The sequence below is a fragment of the Pleurodeles waltl genome, chromosome 4_1, assembly GCF_031143425.1.
Source record: "Pleurodeles waltl isolate 20211129_DDA chromosome 4_1, aPleWal1.hap1.20221129, whole genome shotgun sequence".
Taxonomy (NCBI): Eukaryota; Metazoa; Chordata; class Amphibia; order Caudata; family Salamandridae; genus Pleurodeles; species Pleurodeles waltl.
In genome coordinates, this window is record NC_090442.1 from 305,082,618 (window position 1) to 305,107,074 (window position 24,457).

The 24,457-nt window shown below is 45.6% G+C and overlaps 1 protein-coding gene across 1 annotated transcript in view; it reads left to right on the plus strand.

Annotated features, from left to right (window-relative positions):
- The window catches only part of PRMT8 (protein arginine methyltransferase 8), an 880,536-nt gene that overhangs the window by 521,670 nt on the left and 334,409 nt on the right, over window positions 1-24,457 (plus strand). The window contains exons 5-6 of the mRNA XM_069230053.1: window positions 8,508-8,650; window positions 9,089-9,176. Of these exons, the coding sequence (XP_069086154.1) occupies window positions 8,508-8,650; window positions 9,089-9,176 (231 nt within the window). The remainder of the gene's footprint in view (window positions 1-8,507; window positions 8,651-9,088; window positions 9,177-24,457) is intronic.

The window sequence follows — 24,457 nt, forward strand, 5'->3', positions numbered from 1 at the left end:
ATAAGTCCTCCTGCCAGGTCAGAAAATATTTGAACATCACACTCATCTTGTCTGGCTAGTGGGATATCATTGAAAGACTTCGAAAAGAAGGACCTCATCCTGAGATCCTTTTTAATTCCAGCTGACAGCCGAATGTGGTGGTGTGGCAGAGAGCCCACTGCAAGATCCAAGCCTAGCCACCTACAGAAGGTCCTACCTACCCTGACAACTCTACAAGCAAAATTGAGATGGCGCAGCAGAACTTGCACCACCTCTATTCTAAACTTTTCTTCAGCCAGCATTGCTGCCACTAATGCCAGCATTGCTTCTTTCTTGTCCTGTGGGAGCCTCGCCTCCATGTGCCCTGTGTCCAATTCTACCCTGAGGAAGGACAAAACCGTACTGGGGCTTTCTGTGTTTTCTGGAGCGAGTGGGTCCCCAAGTCATCCATGACCTCCTGGAACCTTATCAATGCAAGCTGGCAGTCTGCCGAGCCAACATACCCACAAAAAGAGAAGTAATCTAGGTAATGTGTCACCAGCTGGTGGGCCGTGTGCCAAGTGAAAAGCCACTGTAAAAAGGAACTGAAGCATTTAAAAAGTTCACATGATATGGAGCATCCCATTGATAGTGCCTTGTTTACCTACCATTTCCTCTCAGAGTTTATAACAAGCAGTTGAAAATTGTCTGGGTGCACTGGAAGCAGTAGAAAAGCTTACCACATCCCTTTTTACCATCAGTGCTCCTTGCCCTGCCTCCACCACAAGGGACTTGGCCATTTCCACTGAAGAATATAATACTAATACCAATTTCTCAAGAATTAAATCATTCACGACCCACCCTCTGGCCACGAAAAGTGCATCACCTTTTTCTTTTTCCTTCTTAGCTACCAAACCTATTGGTGACTCAGTTACGTCCGCCAATGGCCAGTCCTTAAAGAGGCTTGCCATTCTCCCCTCTGAAACCTCTTTGTTCAGCTTTTCTTATACTGCCGCCTTATGATCTTTTGCAGAGTGAAAATTATTTGCCCACTTTTGAACCAGTGGAGCCTCATACCCCAAGTGAAAACCCCCTTGAATCCTTCCCTCAAAATACCTGCCTCAACTGGACGGTCATACAAATTCAACCAATACTTCAGTCTATGCAACTTAACGAGTATGAGCTTTTAACCCCAGGTCCTTATGTCCCTCTACCCGCTCTATTTGAGATTTAGGGGGTCATTCTAACCCTGGCGGGCGGCGGAGGCCGCCCGCCAGAGTTCCCCCCTCCAGAATACCGCACCGCGGTCAGAAGACCGCTGCGGTTATTCTGGGTTTCCCACTGGGCTGGCGGGTGACCGCCAAAAGGCCGCCCGCCAGCCCAGTGGGAAACACCCTTCCCACGAGGAAGCCGGCTCCGAATGGAGCCGGCGGAGTGGGAAGGTGCGACGGGTGCAGTTGCACCCGTCGCGAATTTCAGTGTCTGCAAAGCAGACACTGAAATTCTTTGTGGGGCCCTCTTACGGGGGCCCCTGCAGTGCCCATGCCATTGGCATGGGCACTGCAGGGGCCCCCAGGGGCCCCATGACACCCCATACCGCCATCCTGTTCCTGGCGGGCGAACCGCCAGGAACAGGATGGCGGTATGGGGTGTCTGAATCCCCATGGCGGCGCAGCAAGCTGCGCCGCCATGGAGGATTCATGTGGGCAGCGGAAAACCGGCGGTAGACCGCTGGCTTTCCTCTTCTGACCGCGGCCAAACCGCCGCGGTCAGAATGCCCTGCGGGGCACCGCCAGCTTGTTGGCGGTGCTCCCGCCGACCCTGGCCCCGGCGGTCCTTGACCGCCGGGGTCAGAATGACCCCCTTAATGTGGAACCAGGTGCAATCCTTTCCTGCCCATGTAGCGCTGCCACTGTCCTGTGGGCTGTCCTTGCAAACCCCTTGTGTTCCCAAAGTAATGTATTAGGGCATGTCTGACAGCGCACTTGTGCCGAAATTTACGGTAGTCCTGAGTGCACAAACCCTTATTGTAGTCCCATCATACCCCTTTGGATTCTATCAAACCCCTGAGTGCCTGCCTCAACCCCCTCAGGTGGGGCACCCCTTGAAAAGGCATGCTGGCTATAAAAACTGTCTTCTTAAACTTAGCTGGGCCCGTGGTGTGCTGCTATAAATCTGTGTCCAGTTCCCCAAATTAGCCCCGTGATCTCAAGCCAGTCTCGCCCTGAATTCCTCATCATACTGAGCCCAGGCATACCCTCCAAATGTCAGTTGCACGTTACGTATGACATCCATATACATGAACAGCTCTATGCTGTGTTCCAGAAATGTCTTACAATAAACACGGGTGTAAATTTAAAAAAGCGTCTGTCCAGTTTTCAATAGTCAGGGGACTTTTCGCTGCTTGGCCAGTTCATATTCCTTCTCTTTCGACCCTTCCTTCGAATGCACTTAGAGTTTAAGGATCTCTACATATTCTCCTTTCCATGTCTTTTCTTTCGTTGTTAGCATTATGTGTGCCCCCAAAGACTTCATCATTCCCATGGAGGGAAGATGTTTTATTTTCAGCTCATTGTTCTCTGGCCCTTCCTTCTTGTCCCCCTCACCTTCCATACCCTGTGCCTTATCACCCACTATGCTCCCTGTAGTTTCTTTTCTGTTCTCTTCTCCGCTCTCTTAGTAGTCCCTACGTCTACCATGTCTGTTACACCGCTTGTGCCAGTCCCCAAGAGCCCCTGTGTTATACCAGCATTGAGCTAGATAACAAAACAGAAGTAGCCCCACCCCTGACCCTACCCTCACTTCTACTGTACACTCATCCTCACGCAATTTGCCTTCTTTGAGGCTCTCTTCCCCATAGTCCAACATTGACACCCACATTGTGTCCTCGGGCCTGGCACACATCAGACCTCCCTGCTCATAATGCCCAGACCTCCTGTGACTCCTCTAATGTTTGGGCCCGCACCCAGTGACTCGGGGGTGAATTAACCCTACTTTATTGGTCTGTCGGCTCAACCTGTCCTTCTGTGCAAAAAGTGCGGGAGATCACCCTAGACCTACCCTCTGTTGGAACCAACAAGGTCGTTGTGGACCTACTTCCACTGGTGGCGACGGGATCCCACACAGGGGTACGGTTAACTGCTCTGTGCCCAACTTTCTCTTCCCCCTTAGTGCATGTGAGCTGCACCCAGCTCTCCCAAGTCTGGATACAGGCGACTTGCCTCTACCTGTAAAATAGAGGAAAAGACTGGTATGCTGGCAACCCTAACCTCCCGAACCCCAAGTAACCATGACTCACGAGCTCTCCCCGTCCTCCCGCTTTCACCCCCCTGATATCACACTTCCCCTGGGAAACATTCCCTGTCCACTTCCCTTACATTAGCACTGATCCCTGCAGTCCCTGGATTGCCCCTTTCCCCTTCATCCTCCTCTCCAATCCATTTGAGCATGACTGCTACAATGGCGGAAGCCATCTCATTGGAAGCAACTTGACCTGTTCCCTTTATTTGTCCTGGCGTGCCCTCAGTTTCTTGCTCATCACAAACCACCTGCTGTACAACTCTTCCCACTGGACCCCAGGGGCCCCCATCTGCCCACCTTCCCACCTGCCCTGCAATCCCTGAGGGGCTCTCTTGAGCCAATCCCACCGCCCAAACCAGGGGTCGTCGTTCAACCAGGATGCATTTCTCTGTCCCTCCCTTTCAAGTACTGATGGTGGGGACCTCTCATTAACCAGGCCCCCCTGCACCTGCCCTTGGTATGCCATACCCGCACCCTTTATATAAATCAGTGCCCACTGATGCAACTATGCTTGCCTATCCTTCCTGCAATGTGCTGCTGCTCCCCAGTATATCCCTACCCACCTCTCAATCTTCAGTGGATGCCTATGCAAGGGGAGGTGCCGCTAGGACCTCCAGCCTGCAGGCCGCCTGTCCTTTGTTAGACACGTACATGCGGTACAGGAGTGCACACGCCTCTTTAGTTTCACCATGGGGAGGCACTGCTGCGTGTAATTCGACCACCTGCACTCCTACTACCATGATTCCAGCTCGGGGAGCCTCCGCTGGTAATAGCGCAGCAGCCTCCCGAGAAGCACTAGCCCTGTTTTTTCTGCCCTGTCCCTTGCGCGGCTCTGGCGTAGGTGCAGGGGTTCCGGGGCTCAATTAGAGCCATCACCACCCCCTGAGAGGCCGCCTGTGAGGGAACGGAGCGGCCTCTCCTCACCTTCAGTCCGTAGGTCCTAATTTTCTATGGGAAAGCATGCAGCCACGACCGCCGCCACTCTCGCCGATGCAAGGACCTCATCTCCCGTACCTCCTCAACCCCCTTCACCAGATCCATGCAACCGGCATTACGCATTATGCACATGAGCTCCACCACTTTATCGACGATAAAGGCCATTATTAATACTCAAGCTACACTATATAAGCAACGCTAAATGTAAAAGCTATTGATGAGGACTGATCGCCAGCTACTAAACCTTAAAATGGTGGCCTTTATAGATCAATAAAGCCCTTATTACGGTAAATTGGGCTATATTGGTCTCCAAAGTAGCCCAAATGCACAAAAGGTATTTTAATGGGGCAGTTCTGGCTGACTGCGCCTCCGTCCCTAAATCCAACGCGGAGGCAGACTGTGATGTATTGGAGCCGAGGCGCCGCGCGCGATGAGCTGCGCCGCGCGGAGGTCTCCATGGAGATGCCGAGGGAGAATCCTCGTGCGGTCTCTGAGGGAGTGCGCAGCTCGCGACGGGGAGAGGACGGTTGGAGGATTGACGGACGGTGAAGTGGAATCGATGGCTGGGGCATTATTTTAATAAATGAACGTACCTTCTTTCCGGTGATTCCGTTTGGATTATTGAACCTATGCTTTTAAGACTTTACACTGGCGACGAGGTGGATTAAATTTTGCCCCAACATCGAGGAAGAACGTATTTAGGAAAACCTTCTTTAGAAGTGGAAGCAACGGAATGGTTGGCACCTATAGTCGTAGCAAGGAAGGGAGATGGTGACATCAGATTATGTGTAGATCTTAGGGCCCTAAACAGAGAAGTTGTAGTTGACAAATTTCCTCTTCCAAATATTGAAGAAATTGTGTCCACAATTGGAGGAGCGAAAATTTTCTCCACATTAGATTTAATGTTGGCATACCATCAAGTAGAACTGGAGGAGATTTCTCAGGAATTGACAGCATTCATCACTCCTTTTGGTGCCTTTAAATTTAAGAGGATGCCTTTTGGATTGGTATCGGCAGCCTCTGTATTCCAACGTATCATGCACAAGGTTTTGGTGAATGTAAAGGGTGTGAAATGTTATCAGGATGATGTCTTAATTTTTGCAGACACGGTCAGTGAACATTGGGAGCGTGTGAGATTTGTTCTGAGGAGATTAAGTCAAGCAGGGTTTACTCTTAAAAGGAAAAAATGTCGGTTTGGCTTAACGGAAGTCGAGTACCTTGGACATTTAATCACAGGGGAAGGGGTTAAACCCAAACCTGAGTTAGTCTCAACTATAAGAAATTTAGTAGCACCCAAAACCAAGGAAGAAGTGAGTTCATTTTTGGGGATGGTGGAGTACTATGGTAGGTACATTAAGAATTTGTCTGAGAAGACAGTGAACATGAGACTTCTTTTAAAGAAAGGGAAGGAGTTTATTTGGGACACTAATTGTGATAAAGAATTTATTAAAGTTAAGGAGGAACTGGAGAATGCTCCGTGTCTTCAGGCTTTTAAACCAAACAAGCCTACCTTTATTGTCACTGATGCCAGTGCGAAGGGTTTGGGTGCAATTTTGATGCAAGATGACAATGGGAAGAAATGTTTAATTGCTTGTGCATCTAAAGCTTTGAGTGGAGCTGAGGAAAATTACTCGGTAATTGAAAAAGAGTCCTTGGCCATTCACTGGGCACTGAGAAAATTCAAGCATTTTGTCTGGGGTACAGAGTTTGTTGTACTGTCCGATCATAAACCTTTAGTTGAGATATTTCGCAGCAAAGGTTTGAATTCTATTTCTGCAAGAATTAGGAGGTGGATAGTTTCTTTGCAAGAGTTCAGATTTAAAGTAGAATATCTGCCGGGAGCGTTAAATTTTAGCGCAGATTGTCTATCCAGATTGGTTGCAGAGGATGTCAAGGAGAAGGAGTTAGAATTCCATGGACAGGGAGATAATGATTGTGAATTATTCTATGATGTTTGTGAAATTACATGTTGAGCTATATCTGAGCATGAGTGGAAAGATGCGGTGAAGGAGGATGTAGAATTGCGACAAGTGTGCGAAGCATTGGAGAGTGGGAGTTTTGGATCACTAAACAAGGTGTGGTTTTTGGTAAAGAATGAGTTAGCTGTGGATGATGGTATGTTGCTGAGAGGCACAAGATTGATTCCACCTGGGGTATTAAGGGCTAAAATAATAAACCAAGCTCATGAAGGCCATCTGGGAATTGTGAAGACAAAAGGGAATTTGAGAGAAGTTTTTTGGTGGCCAGGGATGGATTCGGAGGTGGAACGTGTGGTCAGAAACTGTATACAATGTTCACATAGTGATAAAATTTTGAGGACTCGAAACGTACCAATGATTTGTAGGCAATTGCCATGTAAACCCTGGGATGAAATTGCAATAGACATTGTTGGTCCATTAGTGGGAGAACATTCCACCCCATATCTGATCGTTCTGATTGATCTGTTTTCCAGATGGGTAGAGGTCAAAAGTGTATGTGATGTTTCCTCTTCCAGTGTTATATGTTTTTTGGAGGACATTTTTAGGAAAGAAGGTTTTCCTAAATCAGTGTTATCTGACAATGGTCCGCAATTTTGTTCCTCAAATTTTGAGAAATATATGAGTGAATGTGGGATCAAACACAAAAGATCAGCGATATATCATCCTGAGACTAATGGTGCAGTAGAGAGATTTAATAAATTTATCAAAGAAAGTATTCAGTTGGCAAAGGTGAACACTTTAAATTGGAAGACGGAGCTGTTGAAGAGGATTACAAATTATTGATTTTCACCGCATGCTACCACTGGAAAATCTCCTTTTGTTTTGTTCAAGAAGAGGTTACCTAACACCAAGCTCTGTCCTGGATGGATGGAGTGGAGGAAAAATTGTTTTAATTTAGACAATTCTGATTGGCGGGACCGAGAATTAAGACTTATAGAAAGGAGGAAGCAAGAATTTGATGCAAGAAAGAAAGTTTCGGAAATGAAGCTTGTTGTAGGAGATGTGGTGAAGATTAAGGCACCTACTGGGTGTGTAAAAGATTCAAGTTTCACAAGACCCTTGGTGGTGATCAAGTTATTTAAAAACGCTATAAAAACTTCTGATGGCAGAATTTGGAACATGAACCGCGTTGTTAGGATTAATGAGCTTGTACAACCAGATTTATATAATAGAAATTACAGTAGTAATGGTCATGAGTGAAGAACACAAAGTGATAGATCTTAGGGTGGTGGTACTAGGGGTGAAGGGATAAGGAGAAGCTGTCAGAGGAAGAATTCTCCTGAACACCTGAAAGACTATGTTTTATCCTGAACAGCTGAATGACTTTGGTCTAAAGCGAATATTATTTATCCAAAGGGTTTTGGTGTATCCGTTTGGAATGCAGTTATTTTATTTGTTTTTTAAATTACATACGGTTGTGTTTGGTCAATGTTCATGATGTATATGTAGTTAAGAAATGTTTCTTTGTTTAAATATTTGTTCATTATAAGTGGGGGAGATGTGTGATGTATTGGAGCCGAGGCGCCGCGCGCGATGAGCCGCGCCGCGCGGAGGTCTCCATGGAGATGCCGATGGAGAATCCTCGTGCGGTCTCTGAGGGAGTGCGCAGCTCGCGATGGGGAGAGGACGGTTGGAGGATTGACGGACGGTGAAGTGGAATCGATGGCTGGGGCATTATTTTAATAAATGAACGTACCTTCTTTCCGGTGATTCCGTTTGGATTATTGAACCTATGCTTTTAAGATGATGAGGACTGATCGCCAGCTACTAAACCTTAAAATGGTGGCCTTTATAGATCAATAAAGCCCTTATTACGGTAAATTGGGCTATATTGGTCTCCAAAGTAGCCCAAATGCACAAAAGGTATTTTAATGGGGCAGTTATGGCTGACTGCGCCTCCGTCCCTAAATCCAACAGGGAGGCAGACCTCACCTCGTTCGGCTGCCTCCCAGAACCCCATTGTGGTGTGTGCGCGAAAGATAATAGGGTCTTGCTTAACCTTGCTGCTTTAAGGAAGTGATCTGCCTGCCTCAAATGATTTATGTGATAACTGGATTTCATTTGAAGCAGCACCAAACCACCAACAGCAAACAATGTAGAAGGAGTACCATGAACGAGGATGATACTGGCATCTTAACTAAGAGCAAAGCTTGCAATTCCACCTCTTGCTTCACAAACTGCATTACCTCCAATAACTGTGCAACATAACGCCGCGAAGTGGTATTTATGAAGCTTTACCTGAAAACAGACTGAACATTTCTCGTCAATTGTAGCACTCAATTCCTTCTTATTTGTGTAGTAAGATGCATTTCTCTGCATTTTTTTCTCTTTCAGTAATCACAATATTTAAGGGGAAAGTGGAAGAAGTGGAACTGCCGGTGGATGCCGTTGACATTATCATCAGCGAATGGATGGGATACTGCCTTTTTTATGAGTCGATGCTTAACACGATCATCTTTGCCCGAGACAAGTGGCTGGTAGGTGCTGTGCATGTCAAGCTGCCTCTTGGTTCGGCGCCCGTATAAGAGGTTTGTTCATTTGCATTCTCACCTCCTCCTCTGCACTTCAGATCATGTGGGAATAAAACAGGCGCTTGTTAAATCCAACAGAAGCCCCTGATCTTGACAAATTGTAGTGAGAGAAGAATTACCCTGAGTGTGCTGATCATATATTTCAGGGCCTGCCTGTGATTGGCGGCTGCAGTGATTGCGACAGACATCCTTATCTATCAGTGTTGCTGCCGGCTACTAGAATCGCTGGGATATGGAAGTAGATGTGACAGTCCAAAGCAGAGCAATAAAGGCATGCAGGGGGTGCTTGTCGGCTTTTATTTTTTTTGTATTTGCTGTTCAAAATGTGATGTCTTTGTCAGGTGAATCGATTACGAGACCCATTTCCCCACCATTCATCCACAGAAACCTGGAGGGCTTATGTTTCCAGACCGCGCTGCTTTGTATGTGGTAGCAATTGAAGATAGGCAGTATAAGGACTTCAAAATTCACTGTAAGTACTTGCTTTATGTTGACTGTATCTGCGACTACTGTATTTGTCACGCTTTAAATCACAGTGGCACCCACATGTATAATGCGTACTAATACTAACCAGCATATCTGGTTAATAAAACGAGTGCTTTTGAAATGAAAGAACAAAATAGCTGTGCGGCAGTATGTGACTTACTTCACTTCGTTTCTCTTCTTTCATCAAACGACAGTTTATCTATTTGTTTTGCAAAGAGTATATTTGCTACAATTTACATGAACGCATCTTAGTCACGTAGAGCACCAACTAGCAGCATTCCAAGCTCGTTTCTACTAATACGTTTCGACCAAGACTTTGACATATGCCAGAGCCTTGTAATCCACTGAACGAAGGTCGTATTAGCTTTATTAGTCTCGCCTTTTGCCTTAGTCATACTTTCCTCATCAGTCTGTCCTTGACCTGTTCTAACATCTGCCGTCAAAACTACACCCATCTATTTCCCTGTCCTAATAATATCTTTAATAATGGTAGAGTGAGGTGCGCGGCTAATGTTGCATTGGAATTACGTTTCCCCACTGTGTACTCACTATATGAATTATTGGATATCCAAAGTAACCACCTATGATGATTGACCCTACATTTTGTGCAATAAATAAAACACATGTAACTTTGACTCTACAGACCTGGAGAGGAACTGTATCATTACTCTTGGCTATTATTGTCAAAGTTGGATAGAGACTGGTAGATGGCGAGTACAGCTGTGGAATGCTATACCCATAATAACTGAGATACTACTCATTCAGTCTCCCCTACTTTTTTAGCTTCCTCTATTTCCTAACTAGGGCTAGTAGCTATCCTAAGGATCTATCATTTGGTTCAAGAACATAAAGCAGTAAATATATTCCCCTGGCACCCCTGCTTACGAAGAATGGAGCCCAGGCCCTGACATCTATGGAAAATGCATATTATTAAGCAGTTTGCAGCAGAAACCTACCAGAATATTGAAAGTTTGATATTATCCTGCTGAAATATCATGCCTAAAATATCTGCTACCAAAATATTGTGAAGGATGGTCTATAGAGGTAAGTAAAGCCTTCAGCACCCTAGCAATCTAAAGACCTTGCTTTCAGTAAACAATCCATTCGTAGACAAGAAAAAATTAAAGATAAACAGAAATTGCAATGTCCTTATGATTCTGAAGTCCCTCCTTGCAACACACAGACAGCTCATCACATCAGCCAAAGCAAAGTACTGTACCAAGTCCATCAGTGAAGCCACAGTCAAAGGAAGAACACTTACCAACACAATCAATCACTGAATCAACCTCCTGCCAGCCCCACTTATTCCTCACTTCACAGATAAGTGCCATGCCATCAACCTCTTTTTTAGCACATCAACAACACCAAGCGTGCTTCATCTCTTAAACCCACCCCACCCCTCCGCGTAGAATCCTATAATGGTCAGCCTTCAAAGGCCTTTCTCTTACAGATCAGTCAACCACTCAAAGCTAACTTTTATAAAGGTGATGTCTTGCCCTTGTCCTTTATCAAAGTTCTCTCTGGAAATTTTCTTGCGCCAGTACTCACCATTATCAGTGTTTCCCTCGTTCAAGGCATCACCTTTAGAAGCTCTCAAGACAGGCAAGATCTTCCACTCCTAAAAAATAAAAAACCTACACTACCCTGGTGACCTCTCCAACTACTGGCCCATCACTCACCTACCATTCATAGGCAACGTCATTGAAAAAGCAGTCTATTTTCATTTCCAAGATCACATCAATGCTAACCATTCCCTGCACAACTACAAATGTTTCTTCAGATCACGCTGCAGCATGGAGACTGCTACCTTACACATCATGGGCAAAGCCCTTTTGACCACGGATGAATATTATCCCCACCTCTCGATATTGCTGGACCTCCCAGCGGCCTTCAAGACAGTCAACCTTCCCACCCTTGTATGCACGCTAAAATCTTGAATAGGATTCACACACAATGTCCTTCACTGGTAGTCTTCCTACTTTTCCAGCCAATACTAGTGTGTTTACATGGCCACCTCGAAGTCCCACGAGATCCCTGTCACCTGAGGAGTCCCCACGTGTCTCATACTGTCCCCAGGCATTTGCACCCTCTACATGGAGCTGCTTGGTGCTCTAATCACAGATCCAGACTTACCCTTATGTCAATGATACACAAGTCCACTTGAAAGTCTGTTCTGCTTCAGACAGTCAATGTCTCAAACACAGCCTATACATCAACCAAACCTGGAAATCCAGGGCATTCCTGAAACTAAACCCAACTAAAACAGAATTCCTGTTATTTGCCAAAAACAATAAACAAGAAACAGCGCAAACCTGGCTGGATGAAATTAACCTGGACGACTTCGAGCCCCAACTTTCTCTGAATGCCAAGTCACTTAGATTCATCCAGGACACCAACCTCACCCTCAAGGAACACATTGGCAAAAACAAAGACTTCCTGCTACCTACTCCCTTTTTTATATCAACTGAAACAGATTATTTCAGAAAGAATCTACAGACATTTTGTTCAGGCCTTCTTACTTTCACATCTGGATGGTGATAACCTCATGCACAATGGCCTCTTAGATTCCATACTGGCATCCCTTACTGGCAGCCTACACGCCACAGCAAGCCTCATGTAGGGCCTGAAGAAATACGATCACATCACCCCCATACTAATGAAACTCCAAATGCTCTCTTTGCCAGCCCCATTTTGGAAACCAGAGGCATCATCACCGAATTCCTCGAGACACACCAAATCCTAGACCCATCCAATCCAGATTCAGGACTAACTTCAGCACTGAAACAGCACTTCTAGCAGCCACGACGACATATGCACCATACTAGACCACGGAGGCACGGCAGCACTCATTCTCCTCGACCTCTCTGCTGCATTCAACATCGTCTCCCACTCCACCCTCTGCACCAGACTCCACTACGACAGCATCCCCAATGAAGCACTGGAATGGATCAGGTCTTTCCTCACAGAGTGTCACACTACTGCTGTTCACATCAGAACCCAAAGATACTTGCTGTTGAGTGCCCCAAGGATCATCACTCAGCCTGACGCTTTTCAACATCTACATGGCCCCTCTAGCCAAGATCATCAAACAACATGGGCCAAACCATGTCTCCTATGCCAAGATACTAACTGATCCTCTCCCTGTCCGATGACCCATTAAAAGCCAAGAGAAATTTCCACAATGGGATGACAGTAGTCGTCGCCTGGATGGAAGCCATCTGCCTCAAACTCAACTCAAACAAGACGGAGATCCTCGTAATTGGCTCCACCCCTTCCGCCTGGAATGACTCCTGGTGGCCTACCACACTGGGAAATGCTCCTGCTCCCACAGACCATGCATGCAATCTGAGCATCATCCTGGACTCCTCCCTAACCATGACCGCCAAGTCAACGCCATCTCGTCGTCACGCTTCCACACCCTCCAACTCCTTTGAAAGATCTTCAAGTGGATCCCCTCCAACACGAGGAAGACAGTCACCCACACACTTGTCACTAGCAAACTGGACTACGGCAACACACTCTATGCCAGCATCACCAATAAATTGCAATCAAGAATGCAAAGAATGCAGCAGCCAGACTCATCCTTGACATCCCCTGACAGAGCCACATATCCTCCCACCTCAGAGACCTACACTGGCTCCCAGTCAACAAGCGCATCACATACAAACTCTTGATCCACACCTACAAGGCACTACACAACAAAGGACCGGCATACCTCAACCACCGCCTCACCTTCTACGTACCCAACAGACAACTACATTCTTTCCAGCTCTCCCTCGAAGCCGTTCCCAAGATCTGAAAAAGCACAGCAGGAGGAAGATCCTACTCCTACCTTGCAGCCCGGACATGGAACACGCTACCTCTCAAACTCAGACAGACCACATCACTTAAGCAGTTCAGGAAGGACCTCAAGACCTGGCTTTTTGATTGAGCAGCATGCCCGCAAATAGCACCTAGAGATCCTACAGATGATTAGCCATGCTTTAGAAATCACTGACTGATTGATTGATCATTTACAAAGCCAGTATGACCAGCACCTCTTCATATCAAGCAGACAGGCTCATCATCCATCTATGATGGCTCTCTGTACACATGCAACCAGTACACCTTCAGCCTGAAGACTAAGAAGAGGAAAAACAAAAAAAAACAAGGTAGCAGATATATTCCATCTGTGCAGCCAAGATCTGGGACAACATCCATGTATCCATCAGGACAATATCCATCAGGACTACACTAACTCTGCTCCAATTGAAAAATATCTGAAGACTCACCTCTGTAAAGAACACTACAACACAATGAATTAACAGTTCACAATGGAGCTACCTCTCCTATCACTAATTTACTTTATGTTTGTCTTTGACCCTGTTCAGCACTACGCTGCCTTTTGGCTAGGTCTGAGGTATAGAAATACTATGTACATACATAATTGCATAAAGTATTGACTTAATATTTTTAACTCATCATCTGTCTATCTATCTATCTATCTATCTATCTATCTATCTATCTATCTATCTATCTATCTATCTATCTATCTATCTATCTATCTATCTATCTATCTATCTCACCGAGGTACATATGTAGGCAACACACTGAACTAACCTTTAGTACGATTGCTAACTAAAGAGTATACCACTAGCAATTGGTGGTCTCCACTGAATATAGTGTTCTATTTGGTGACTACGGAAGTCACTTGTAAAGTGGAGTTCTGGCCAAATTCCGCCAATCGCCACGTGGCAGAATGTTTGTAAACGAGGATTCCGAAATTCAAGCTGGTGAGAGAGGACTAGCACAATTTTCTAATGCGGGCAGTTGTGGTCGGGGGCTGCTTCTCTAGTAGAGTTTCTGCCACTCAAGTAGATTTTCTACTTGAGTGCAGCAAAATCAACTCAAGTGGCCATGCGATCAACCACATGGTGCCATTGGTGCTGCTTTTTTAGAGCTGCTTGCACTACTGGTGCTAAATTGCAGTGCGAGCAGCGCAGGGTGCATATTTTCCACCCGCTTGCAGAGCTCCAGAAATCTTGCTGAGATTTTATGTAACTCTGCGGAATTCTATAGAGTGAACCTCCACGAGTTCTGCTGACCCCTAACAGGGTCGGCCTAGCTCTGCTGCTCTATTTCATGTACACTGCACAGTAGCTTCTGCCCCTCAGGCCTCTGCTATTCTCTCCGGGTAGGATGGAAGTGGAGAGGTGCTTCAGGCAGTTTTCTTGTCTACATTGCCATGCAGAGTTTTTTCAAGTGAACTGTTTGGAGCTGGGGACAGGTGGGGAGGTCAGTCATTGTAACACACAGCCTGCTGCCCGAACATTTCAGCAGTGTTAATTAATGTCCGCTCCCTGTGCATGCATGCACACAACATAATTGGCCTTCTGAGCAATGCTAGGCCAGATTTTCTCTTTATGGCGGAAATCTGGCTTGATGACTCAGCTACAGCAGATATTGCAATGGGTATCCCTGAAGGATATTCACCAGTGCACAAGAACAAGGCCAACGGGATGGGTGTGGGTGTACTGATTTGCAGGCCATGTTTTGTTTTACCTTTTAGTTACCTCTATTATTAGGAATGGAGAGTTTAGGTGTCTGTTTCTCGGTATCTGCCCAGTTTTCCCCTATCAGGTGTCTTGGTTTATTACCACCAAGTTTATGCCAGAGAGTTTTATTAATTCACTGGATCGAGCACTGACTCATTTGACATTGCACTATGCAAATTTCACAATTCTAGTTTTTTTTTTTATCTACAGACAGATAGGCCAATGAAAGATTGATGAATGTCCTTGTAGACAAGCTGGTCTCTGAATCTGATTGAAGATATGCCCTCCCCCACCCACCAAGCCAAACCAAGGAAACTCTCTCATTTCATTTGTGTGGAAGCTTGAAGACAATCTCCAACAAGTCAGGTGTTGGACTTATCTCACTCTGCAGTGTCATCTCCAAACCTTTTGCCTTTACCCTCCTGTTTTCTGAACCTGTTTTGTTGTCTTTTTGGACTCTCTGCACTTTACCACTGCTAACCAGTGTTAAAGTGCTTGTGCTTTTTCCTTTAAACAGGGTAAAATTGGCTTCCACCTAGCTGGAATATTTAATTTATTTATAAGTCACTAGTAAAGTAATACTACATGTACCCGGGGCCAGTAAATTAAATACTACTAGTTGGTCTGCAGCACTGATTGTGCCACCCGCTGAAGTAGCCCTTCACACGTCTCGGGCCTGTCATTGCAGCTTATGTGTGCAGTTTTAAATTGCCATTTCGACCTGGCAAAATAAACCTTTTCCCAGGCCTAAACGTTCCCTTTTTAATACATATGAGTCACCCCAAAGGTAGGCCCTAAACAGCCCATAGTGCAGGGCACAGTGTATTTAAAAAGTTGGACATGTATTTTTAACTTTTACATATTGTGGCATTGAAATACTTTAAAATTTATTTTTCACTACTGCAAGGCCTGCATATCCCTTAGGATAACATAGGATTACCTTATTACATTTAATAAGTGATAGCTTTCAATTGGGAGCAAGTAGGAATTTCGAGTTTGGTATCTAAAGAACTGTACCCTCTTCACTGGTAAAGTTGGATTTTAAGTAACAATTCTGAAAATACAACTTATAGAAAGTTGGCATTTTCTTGTCTTAACCATTTGGTGCCTGCAGCCTGTATCTTGGGTCACATGGCTAGATGCAGCTGGCAGTTGACCTTTGTGTATTACCTCCAGACAGTAAGACAAAGGGGAAATAGGTGTTGGAAGGATGGGCCATCTCTAACTTGATGAGGGGAAGCTGTCCTACCACATATGCACATCACAAACACTCTGCCTCAGCACACTCACAAAGGGTTTTGCACTAGTCTTTTCTGCCCCTAGACAAGGAGGGCCAGGGTAGGAAGAAATTAAATTCTAGACACTCCTGTAGGCTGAGGATTCTAGAAGCGTATCCTACTTCAGAGTGGGTACCAGGTAGAAGGAGTGGACTTTCAGACCCAAGTCTTCAGTACACCTCTGACCCTTGGAAGACTCAGATGGACTGCTGCTGCTCTGCTGCAAGAAGGACAGCAACTTTGATGCCATGCTACTCTACTGCTCTGCTGCCTGAGTGACAAGGACTAGACCTGCATCTTGAAGCCAGGACCACCAGAGTTACTCCAAGTGCTAGTTGACGGGCGTCCTCACAAGAGCCTCAGGGACAGAAAAGGTGTCAACCACCTAGAACCCAGCACTTGGACTCAGTCTGCTGTGAGTCATGCCCGCCCCAAGTTGTGTCACCACAGTCCTGGACTCTTGGAAGTGGGCTTGAAGTTCCTCTGCCAAATCAGCTGTGGTCCTAGCCGAATCAATGTAGCGTGATGCATCACCTTACAGCTTCCCATTGGAACTGCTGCTGTGCATTGCATCCTTGATGCAGGACTTCACATCTCAGCCCTGCAGTTCCTCAGAACTGCAGCTGCATGATGTATCCTCAACATGACTCCACATCACAACCCTCAACTCTTTGTAACTGCTGCTGTGCAACACATCCTTGGCCTGGGATTGTGCAGCGCTTTGCAACCGGGAAGGTACTTTGTTCAGCGGACCTAACTCGGTGGCATGACTTCACAGGTCTGATGTACACTTTCCTCGGGAGTGACTCCATGCTCATTGGGGCCCCTCTCCAGGCACCACCAGAGCTGCTTTCTCCTACGGCAGTCTTCAAGTGTGGCCAAGTGAGGGGAAAGGAATTAGGGTGAGTGCAGCTGGGAAATACAAAGGGAATAATGATTATTTAGTTCTTGTGGTGACCCCTTTTCTACCTGTTACACTTCCCAAATTTCTTTATCCTACCTACTTTCTTGGAGCAGCCTTTGTTCTTGTTTGCCTAATTGCTAATGTACTCCAGCATGAGCAAACTGAGATTGATGGTGCAAGGTCTCTAGGAGAGAGAAAGAATATTTAGAAATCAATGGAGTTTAACGCATGGTCATTATTGTTTCTTCTTTTTAATATATTATGCACAAATATAAAGTTAACATACCATACAGATCTCTTGCTGCCATATACAAGGGTTTCTGAGGGATTAGAGTCTATGGCCCTCATTATGAACTTGGTAGTTCAGATTGCCATGCTGGCGGCAGCGAAAAAGACCGCCACCAGCATGGCGGTCTGAACTGCCATATTATTAACACAGGGAGGGCCACCTGTGGCGGCACTCCACAACTGCCAGGCTACTGCCGACAGGCAGCCTGATGATGGCGAATTACATTATCCGACAGGGGCAGCGCTGCTTCCGGATAATGTACCCTGTTTACCCCAGCCTTTCCCTGGCAGGTTCCCCCTGCCAGGGAAAGGCTGGCGGAAGGGGTGCTCCGGGGCCCCCCTGGGGGCCCTGCACTGCCCTTGCAGTTGGTATGGGCAGTGCAGCCCCCGTGCAGTGGCCATCGCGCAGGTCAAAGCCCGATTTAAAGGCAGTGATCTGCGCGATGGGTGCTACTGCACCTGCCGCACAGCAGCATTGATGGCGGCTCCGTGTGGAGCCATCAGCAATGTCCCGGCCCTGCATTCTGCTGGGCCAGCGGGCGGAAACAATGTTTCTGCCCGCCAGCCCAGAAGAATGTTCTTTATGCGTCCGGCGGGGTCTCAGGGGGGCTGGTAGCCTATGAAAAGACCGCCAGCATGAACACAGCAGTGTTTACTGCCATGTTCATAATGACCCCCATGTCTCTTTAAATCAACAATGGAGTTCTTGTCTCTTTCACACACACAAAACCATGCTTACACCACAAAGCTCAAAGTACAGAGAATTGTTTCACAACTGTTCTCACCAAATGTCTTCATGCAAAGAGTGTTTATAGGAGATATATCCTTTTATGGGAGTGGGTATAACATTCCCTGTAATCAGAGCAGTGCACTACCTCTCACACATAGGCCCTCATTCTGACCTTGGCGGGCGGCGGAGGCCGCCCGCCAAAGTCCCGCCGTCAGATTACCGTTCCGCGGTCGAAAGACCGCCGCGGTAATTCTGACTTTCCCGCTGGGCTGGCGGGCGGTCGCCTTCAGACCGCCCGCCAGCCCAGCGGGAAAGAGGCTTCCACGATGAAGCCGGCTCGGAATCGAGCCGGCAGAGTGGAAGCTGTGCGACGGGTGCAGTTGCACCCGTCGCGTATTTCACTGTCTGCGCAGCAGACAGTGAAATACATGTAGGGGCCCTCTTACGGGGGCCCCTGCAATGCCCATGCCAGTGGCATGGGCACTGCAGGGGCCCCCAGGGGCCCCGCGACCCCCCCTACCGCCATCCGGATCCCGGCGGTCGGACCGCCGGGATCTGGATGGCGGTAGGGGGGGTCGGAATCCCCGCGGCGGTGCAGCAAGCTGCGCCGCCGTGGAGGATTCAATGGGGTGGCGGTACACTGGCGGGAGCCCGCCAGTGGTGCCGGTCCGACCGCGGCTTTACCGCCGCGGTCGGAATCCCCATTGGAGCACCGCCGGCCTGTCGGCGGTGCTCCCGCGGTCCTCCGCCCTGGCGGTCAAAGACCGCCAGGGTCAGAATGACCACCATAGTCTCAAGGATTCTCACTCATTTATCAAACTAGGACTGACTGACCAGGTCCGGAATCCTTGCCAAGCGCTTGCTTTTGTATGTAATTAAGAAGGAGTTCCCGCGTCATGAATCAGGAGGCCGGACATGATACAAAGACTAAACATCTCGAACTGGAGTCCTCTCAAGACTGAGTGCATGCAAACGGGCGTGGTCTCTATTTTCGTCCAACTGCACCCAAGATGGCCACCTTGCTGGGGATGTCACCTTTCATCTCGTGGGCGCACATTAGGTTGCACCAATGGACATCCAAATGAGTAGGCATTTATTGAAGCAGCATTATTAGAGTTTGTTGTATGACTGCAAAACAGATCCTGGCAACACAGTGACAGCCTTACAGCCTTAAGGGCCTGGAAGGGGTGTGAGATAGCATCATGTAGCGCAGTGACAGCCTTACTGGCATTGGGGCCGTGCGCTCCATTTTGGTCAGCCTAAATTTATGACTTTGTCCATGTTCAGTGCACTCAGAGAACCCCAGTTGGTGCTTTGTGTTTTTAAGCATTATTTTTAATCTGAATATTTAAGATTACAGATCTCCGCTTTTACTGATTGGATCTGTGTTGCTTTGGTCTCAAATAATTCACCACATTTTACTCTGTTTTTCTAAATTGTTGTGTGAGTTTCTAGTGCTGTGTTTTCACTTTTACTATTTGAAGTGCTGCATTTTACTTTACACATTACCTTTAAATTAAGCCTGACTGCATGTGTCCCAAGCTACCAGAGGGTTGAGTATAGGTTCTTTTGAGGTTTGCTTGTTTCATCCTGGCAAGAATTGAGGTTGGTGCTTGAGTATTGTTTTGCCACCTTAAACCAGTAACCCAATTCCTATATTAGGTATGTGGATAGGCAGTCTTTCTGGGCATGGAATACAATAAAACCAAAGGAACTGACTGAGGGGGTTATTCCAACTTTGGAGGAGGTGTTAATCCGTCCCAAAAGTGACGGAAAAGTGACGGATTTACCACCAGTCGTATTACGAGTCCATTATATCCTATGGAACTTGTAATACGGCTGGTGGTATATCCGTCACTTTACCGTCACTTTTGGGACAGATTAACACCTCCTCCAAAGTTGGAATAACCCCCTGAGTTCCTTGCTAAGACTGTTTCTTCCCTCTCTGGTCCTTCCTCCCCTTAGTTTTCTCCCTCCCTCACATTGGAAAGGAGGACTAGTAAGTAATTGGAGCGACAGTGGTGCAAGGACTACTCACTTGCTAGTAAGGCCAGTTACAAAGCAGCCTGGAGGTTTGATCATGCTGCCATGAAATTGGCACAGGCTTCCTATTTTGAATCTATGATCATTTTGGCCTCCAACATTTCCAGAGAAATTTTTCAGTTTGCTAATGCTTTCTTGTCTACTAAGGCATGTACTAGAAATACCACTCCCTCTCAGGAATTTTGTAATGTACTAGCCAATTTTATTGAGGACAAAATCATGAAATTGCAGAGGAGTCTGCATGTTCCATCTCTATATTCTGAGGTAAATCTCCAGAGTAGAGGGCTCTTTGTAAAGGCAGTGACTTCTCTAAGATCAGTTCCATTTCTCTTGAGGAGTTGGAAACAACAATTGACACAGTAAATCTTGGTCTCTAAGAGATCCCTGCCCCCCTTCCATTGAGGTGATTAACCCAGTCATTAAGAGGGTGTTCAATATGTTGTATCGACTGCCATTGTGTCATTATTTTGGAAGCAGTCTATGTTTGTTCCAATATCAAAACAACCTTCTTTGGACCCCAGGTGCTTTCTAGTATTCAATCTATTTTGCTCCTTCCTGCTTTATCAAAAATGCTTGAAAAGCTGGTAAATAATCAGCTTTCTTAATTGTTGGTGAAGCTCGTGCTTATGCATCCCAGTCAATCTGGATTCCTCCCCGGCACAGCACAGAGACATCTCTGTTAGAAGTGTCAGATCATATTAAGTTGTCCCGAAATCAAGGGAATAATGCAGCTCTGATTTTACCCGATCTTTTGGTGACATTTGATACCATCTCTCCCTCAATTCTCCTGCAATGCCTTGCCAATCTGGGGTTTGGAGATCATGTATTGGGTTGAATCGAATCCTTTCTAGACTGTAGGGGGCAGGCAGTGTGGCTGGCTCCCTTTTCATCTGCCACTAGACTCCTCAAACAAGGGATGCCTCTGGGCTCTTCTTTGAACCCTACTCTACATCAAATATATGGCTCTGCTGCAATACCTGGTTCAGTCATTCAAATGCAAAATCATCTCCTATGCTGATGATACACAGCTGCTTCTCTCTTTTGAGAATAATCCAACATCTGTGTAGACGCCTTTTAAAGCTTGTATGCAGGCAGTGTTTGACTGGATGCATAGGTGTCAGCTGAAATGCAATTCTGCCAAAACAGAAACTCTCCAATTTGGGTACCATCAAGTGAACTAGTGGGAGTTAGGCTGGCCAGCATTGCTACTATCTCCTCAAGTGCCTACTCTAATTGTCAAAAATCTCCTCCTTCAACTGCATGTTTCTGCTGTTGTAGGTTCCTGTTTTGGGCTGCCTCGCACCCTTAAGAATTTTTTTTTTTTTAAATTGCAACTCCATTCTAGAATGACAGTAAATAATGCGCTGATAACACCTAGATTGGACCATGCTAATTCTCTTTACCTACGGCTCTTGACAAGACTGTTTAGACAGCTTCAGGTCCAGAATTCAGCCACTCATTTAGTTTTGAGGCTTCCCTGGTATGCTTCGATTTCCACCCATTTAAGATCCCTTTGTGGGATGCCAATTAAAAAGAGGATCCTCTTCAAACCTTTGGAGTTGGTACATTGACCGCTCTCTCTTTCGAGCGCCTGTTGTCTCTTGGAAAGATTTTTGCCATATCAGTTAAGAGAACTCGCTCGGCCAAGGCTGCCCTGGTGGTAGTGCCTCGGGCAGGTGGATTAGCAAGAAAAGTCTTTTTTTAATATCTGGCAGCTAAGGCTTAAAATCTGCTTTCTCCCCTCGGCCCCAAATTACTATTTCATTGGAACCCGAACAGTAACTCGTGTGAAGGTTTAGTTTGTTTTGCTCTGCAGTTGTCAGGGGTGGGTCTTTCCTGGGAGTAGTTGTGCACTCTACAAAACATTCTCATTCATTCATTATTTTTAGCTAGGGTATAGAATATAATGATGGAGAGAAATTTCTCAACACTTTTAGGGATCCAATGATGTGTCCCAGCTGTGGCTATCCATTATTCCATTTGGAGAGCTTTGTCTTGTATCCTTAATCAAAGAGAGATCAACTGTGCTGAGTATATCTACATAGGCAAGTTTTCATATAGGTTTATTCAACAGAGTTTATCTACAAATGTGATTTTGGAACGTCAGACAATAATAAGGTGTTGTTTTCTAGCATTGAAAATAAAATAAACTGTTAAATGCTTTATCGAATACATCTTTCTTTGAGATGTAGCTCTAAGAGTTTTACAGCAGGTGAAAAAAGGGAGAAATAAAAAAACTGCCTGTGGGCATAAAGGAGGATGATAGGCTTATATTGCAAGTATCAAATAAGGCTGTTTTTGATGTGTCTTGCTCAGCATAGTAAACATGCTCTGGTTTATTGCAGCTAGAGGAAAACAAGGTGATATCAGAAGATAAATAAACGGCTTTGCCCCGTTGATACATGATCAATTTTATTGCATCTAACTGGATGTTACTCTTCTCTGATCTCGACATTTAAGTAGCATCTAACCTGTAACACAAAGGCAGTTACAATAAAATGGATAATATCCCAACTAGTTAGTTAATGACTGTGTATACCTAAGAGGTAATCATAAATAAAACTGAAATACAAAACATTAATACATCAAAAATAAGTATTGCATAGTCCACACTCCGTCCAGCAACGGTAAAACATAATGTATGCTACCAAGTTTAAAATGTCCTGGCATGGAGTAATTACACATTGCTTAGAAGTTTTCGAATAGTGGCAAATGTTTCTATACTAATCCTTGGGCTTTTGACTGTGTTACATCCAATGCGGAAAGTCCATGAATAAACAATAAGCTCTGTTGCGTGCAGTTCTTTTACATTACTTCAACTCACACGACCTGCATTACATGGAGCTTCTGTATCCGCCCTTAGGTCACTTGACGGCGGACACCCTCTCATGGGCGTCAAATCACCAACATGCCAGGGGTAGCGGAAGTGACATCATAGGCCTTTTGACCTCCAGTTTGTTCACAGACACATACTTACACATACACACACATTCACACTTACACACACTCTCACCCGCAAGCGCGCACGCAACATACATTTAAAAGCATTTTTACTTACCTCAGGTGCCAAGGAAGGTCATGTTCACATTTTTATTACACTGATAGCGAATAATGTTTTATGTTTCACTATTATTGTAATAAAAAAATGACAGAGAACAAAGAGAGCAGAGCCCCAACTGACGTCCATAATAAGAGCTGCCCCTGTGTTCCTGGCACTGAAATTCCCACCACTGAAGCCAGGGGTCACAAAGGCAGTAGGAGGGGTCACAGAGGGCAAGGTAGGGGTTGCAGCTGACTCCTGGCGACCCCTAAATGATGTCCATGCAACCTCTGTGTGGTGTGAGAGAATTTTATTTGTGTTTGCCTCAGGGTCTTCTAATATTTTTCTCTGGATTCTGCTTAAAATTGTTTTACCTGCATTTCTCTATTCTGCGACAACTCCATACTCCTGGCTCTTTGAAATTATCTGCATGACATTTGTTTAAATGCAATCTACAGAATTATGTTTGTCATTTCTCTACCTCCTGTAGTTATTGTTTTTCAATATTTTAGTATGCTTTCTAATTAGTTTTCACTAAAATGAATATGAATATTATAGTCTTCTTGCACACCATCAGCAATTGGTAATACTATTAATTACAAAATACTAATTATTAAATAATGAAGTCAGAACATTATCTATCCAAGACAGCTTTCACCAGGTGAAACATTACATTTCTTGGAGATCTGATATTCGACAGAGTGAATTTTATGGAATGAGGGAAGTGAATACTTGTGATGAATGATTACTTCTAAAACAGCAAATTTGTTTTACAAAGGCTAAGGGTGTCTTTTATAAATGGCTTCATTTTAACCACAGCATATTAAACTGTATCCTCTACGAGCTAGCTAGCCTGTTAACCTACTGTGAAATGTTGAGGATACTACAAATGTAAGATATTCATTGAAGGAGACATCTTCACGCCATTAAGTCAGGGTGGGAAATTGGGGTGGGTTGGCCATTATTTGTAAAGACTCTTTCAAAGTTACTATTAGCTCCGCCAATATCGCGGACTGTGAAGCCTTGCAATTCGGCAGCTATATTGATGGTTACTCACTCCATGGACTGCTACTCTATAGAACCCCGGGCCCTAGAAATAGGTTTGCAGAGTCCCTTGCCGATTATCTTGAATGTAGCATAGAATTCGGCAACTTTACTGTACTGGGCGACTTCAGTTATCATTTGGACACCCATGATGACAGAGATTCGTGAATATTAACAGACAATTTGAAGGTGCTAAGTTTGTTCCAGCTAGTGAATGCATCTACCCACCGTGCTGGACATATACTTGACGGCCTGTTTGCCAATCTGGCCGATCTTAAACTTGGTGACATTTCTTAAGTTGGTTGGTCAGATCATAACGCAATTGGCTTTAGCATTAGAATAAAGCGGGTTGAGGTTCACTGATCAAGGATTGTGGGAGACCATTGGGTACGATTGTGGAATAAATT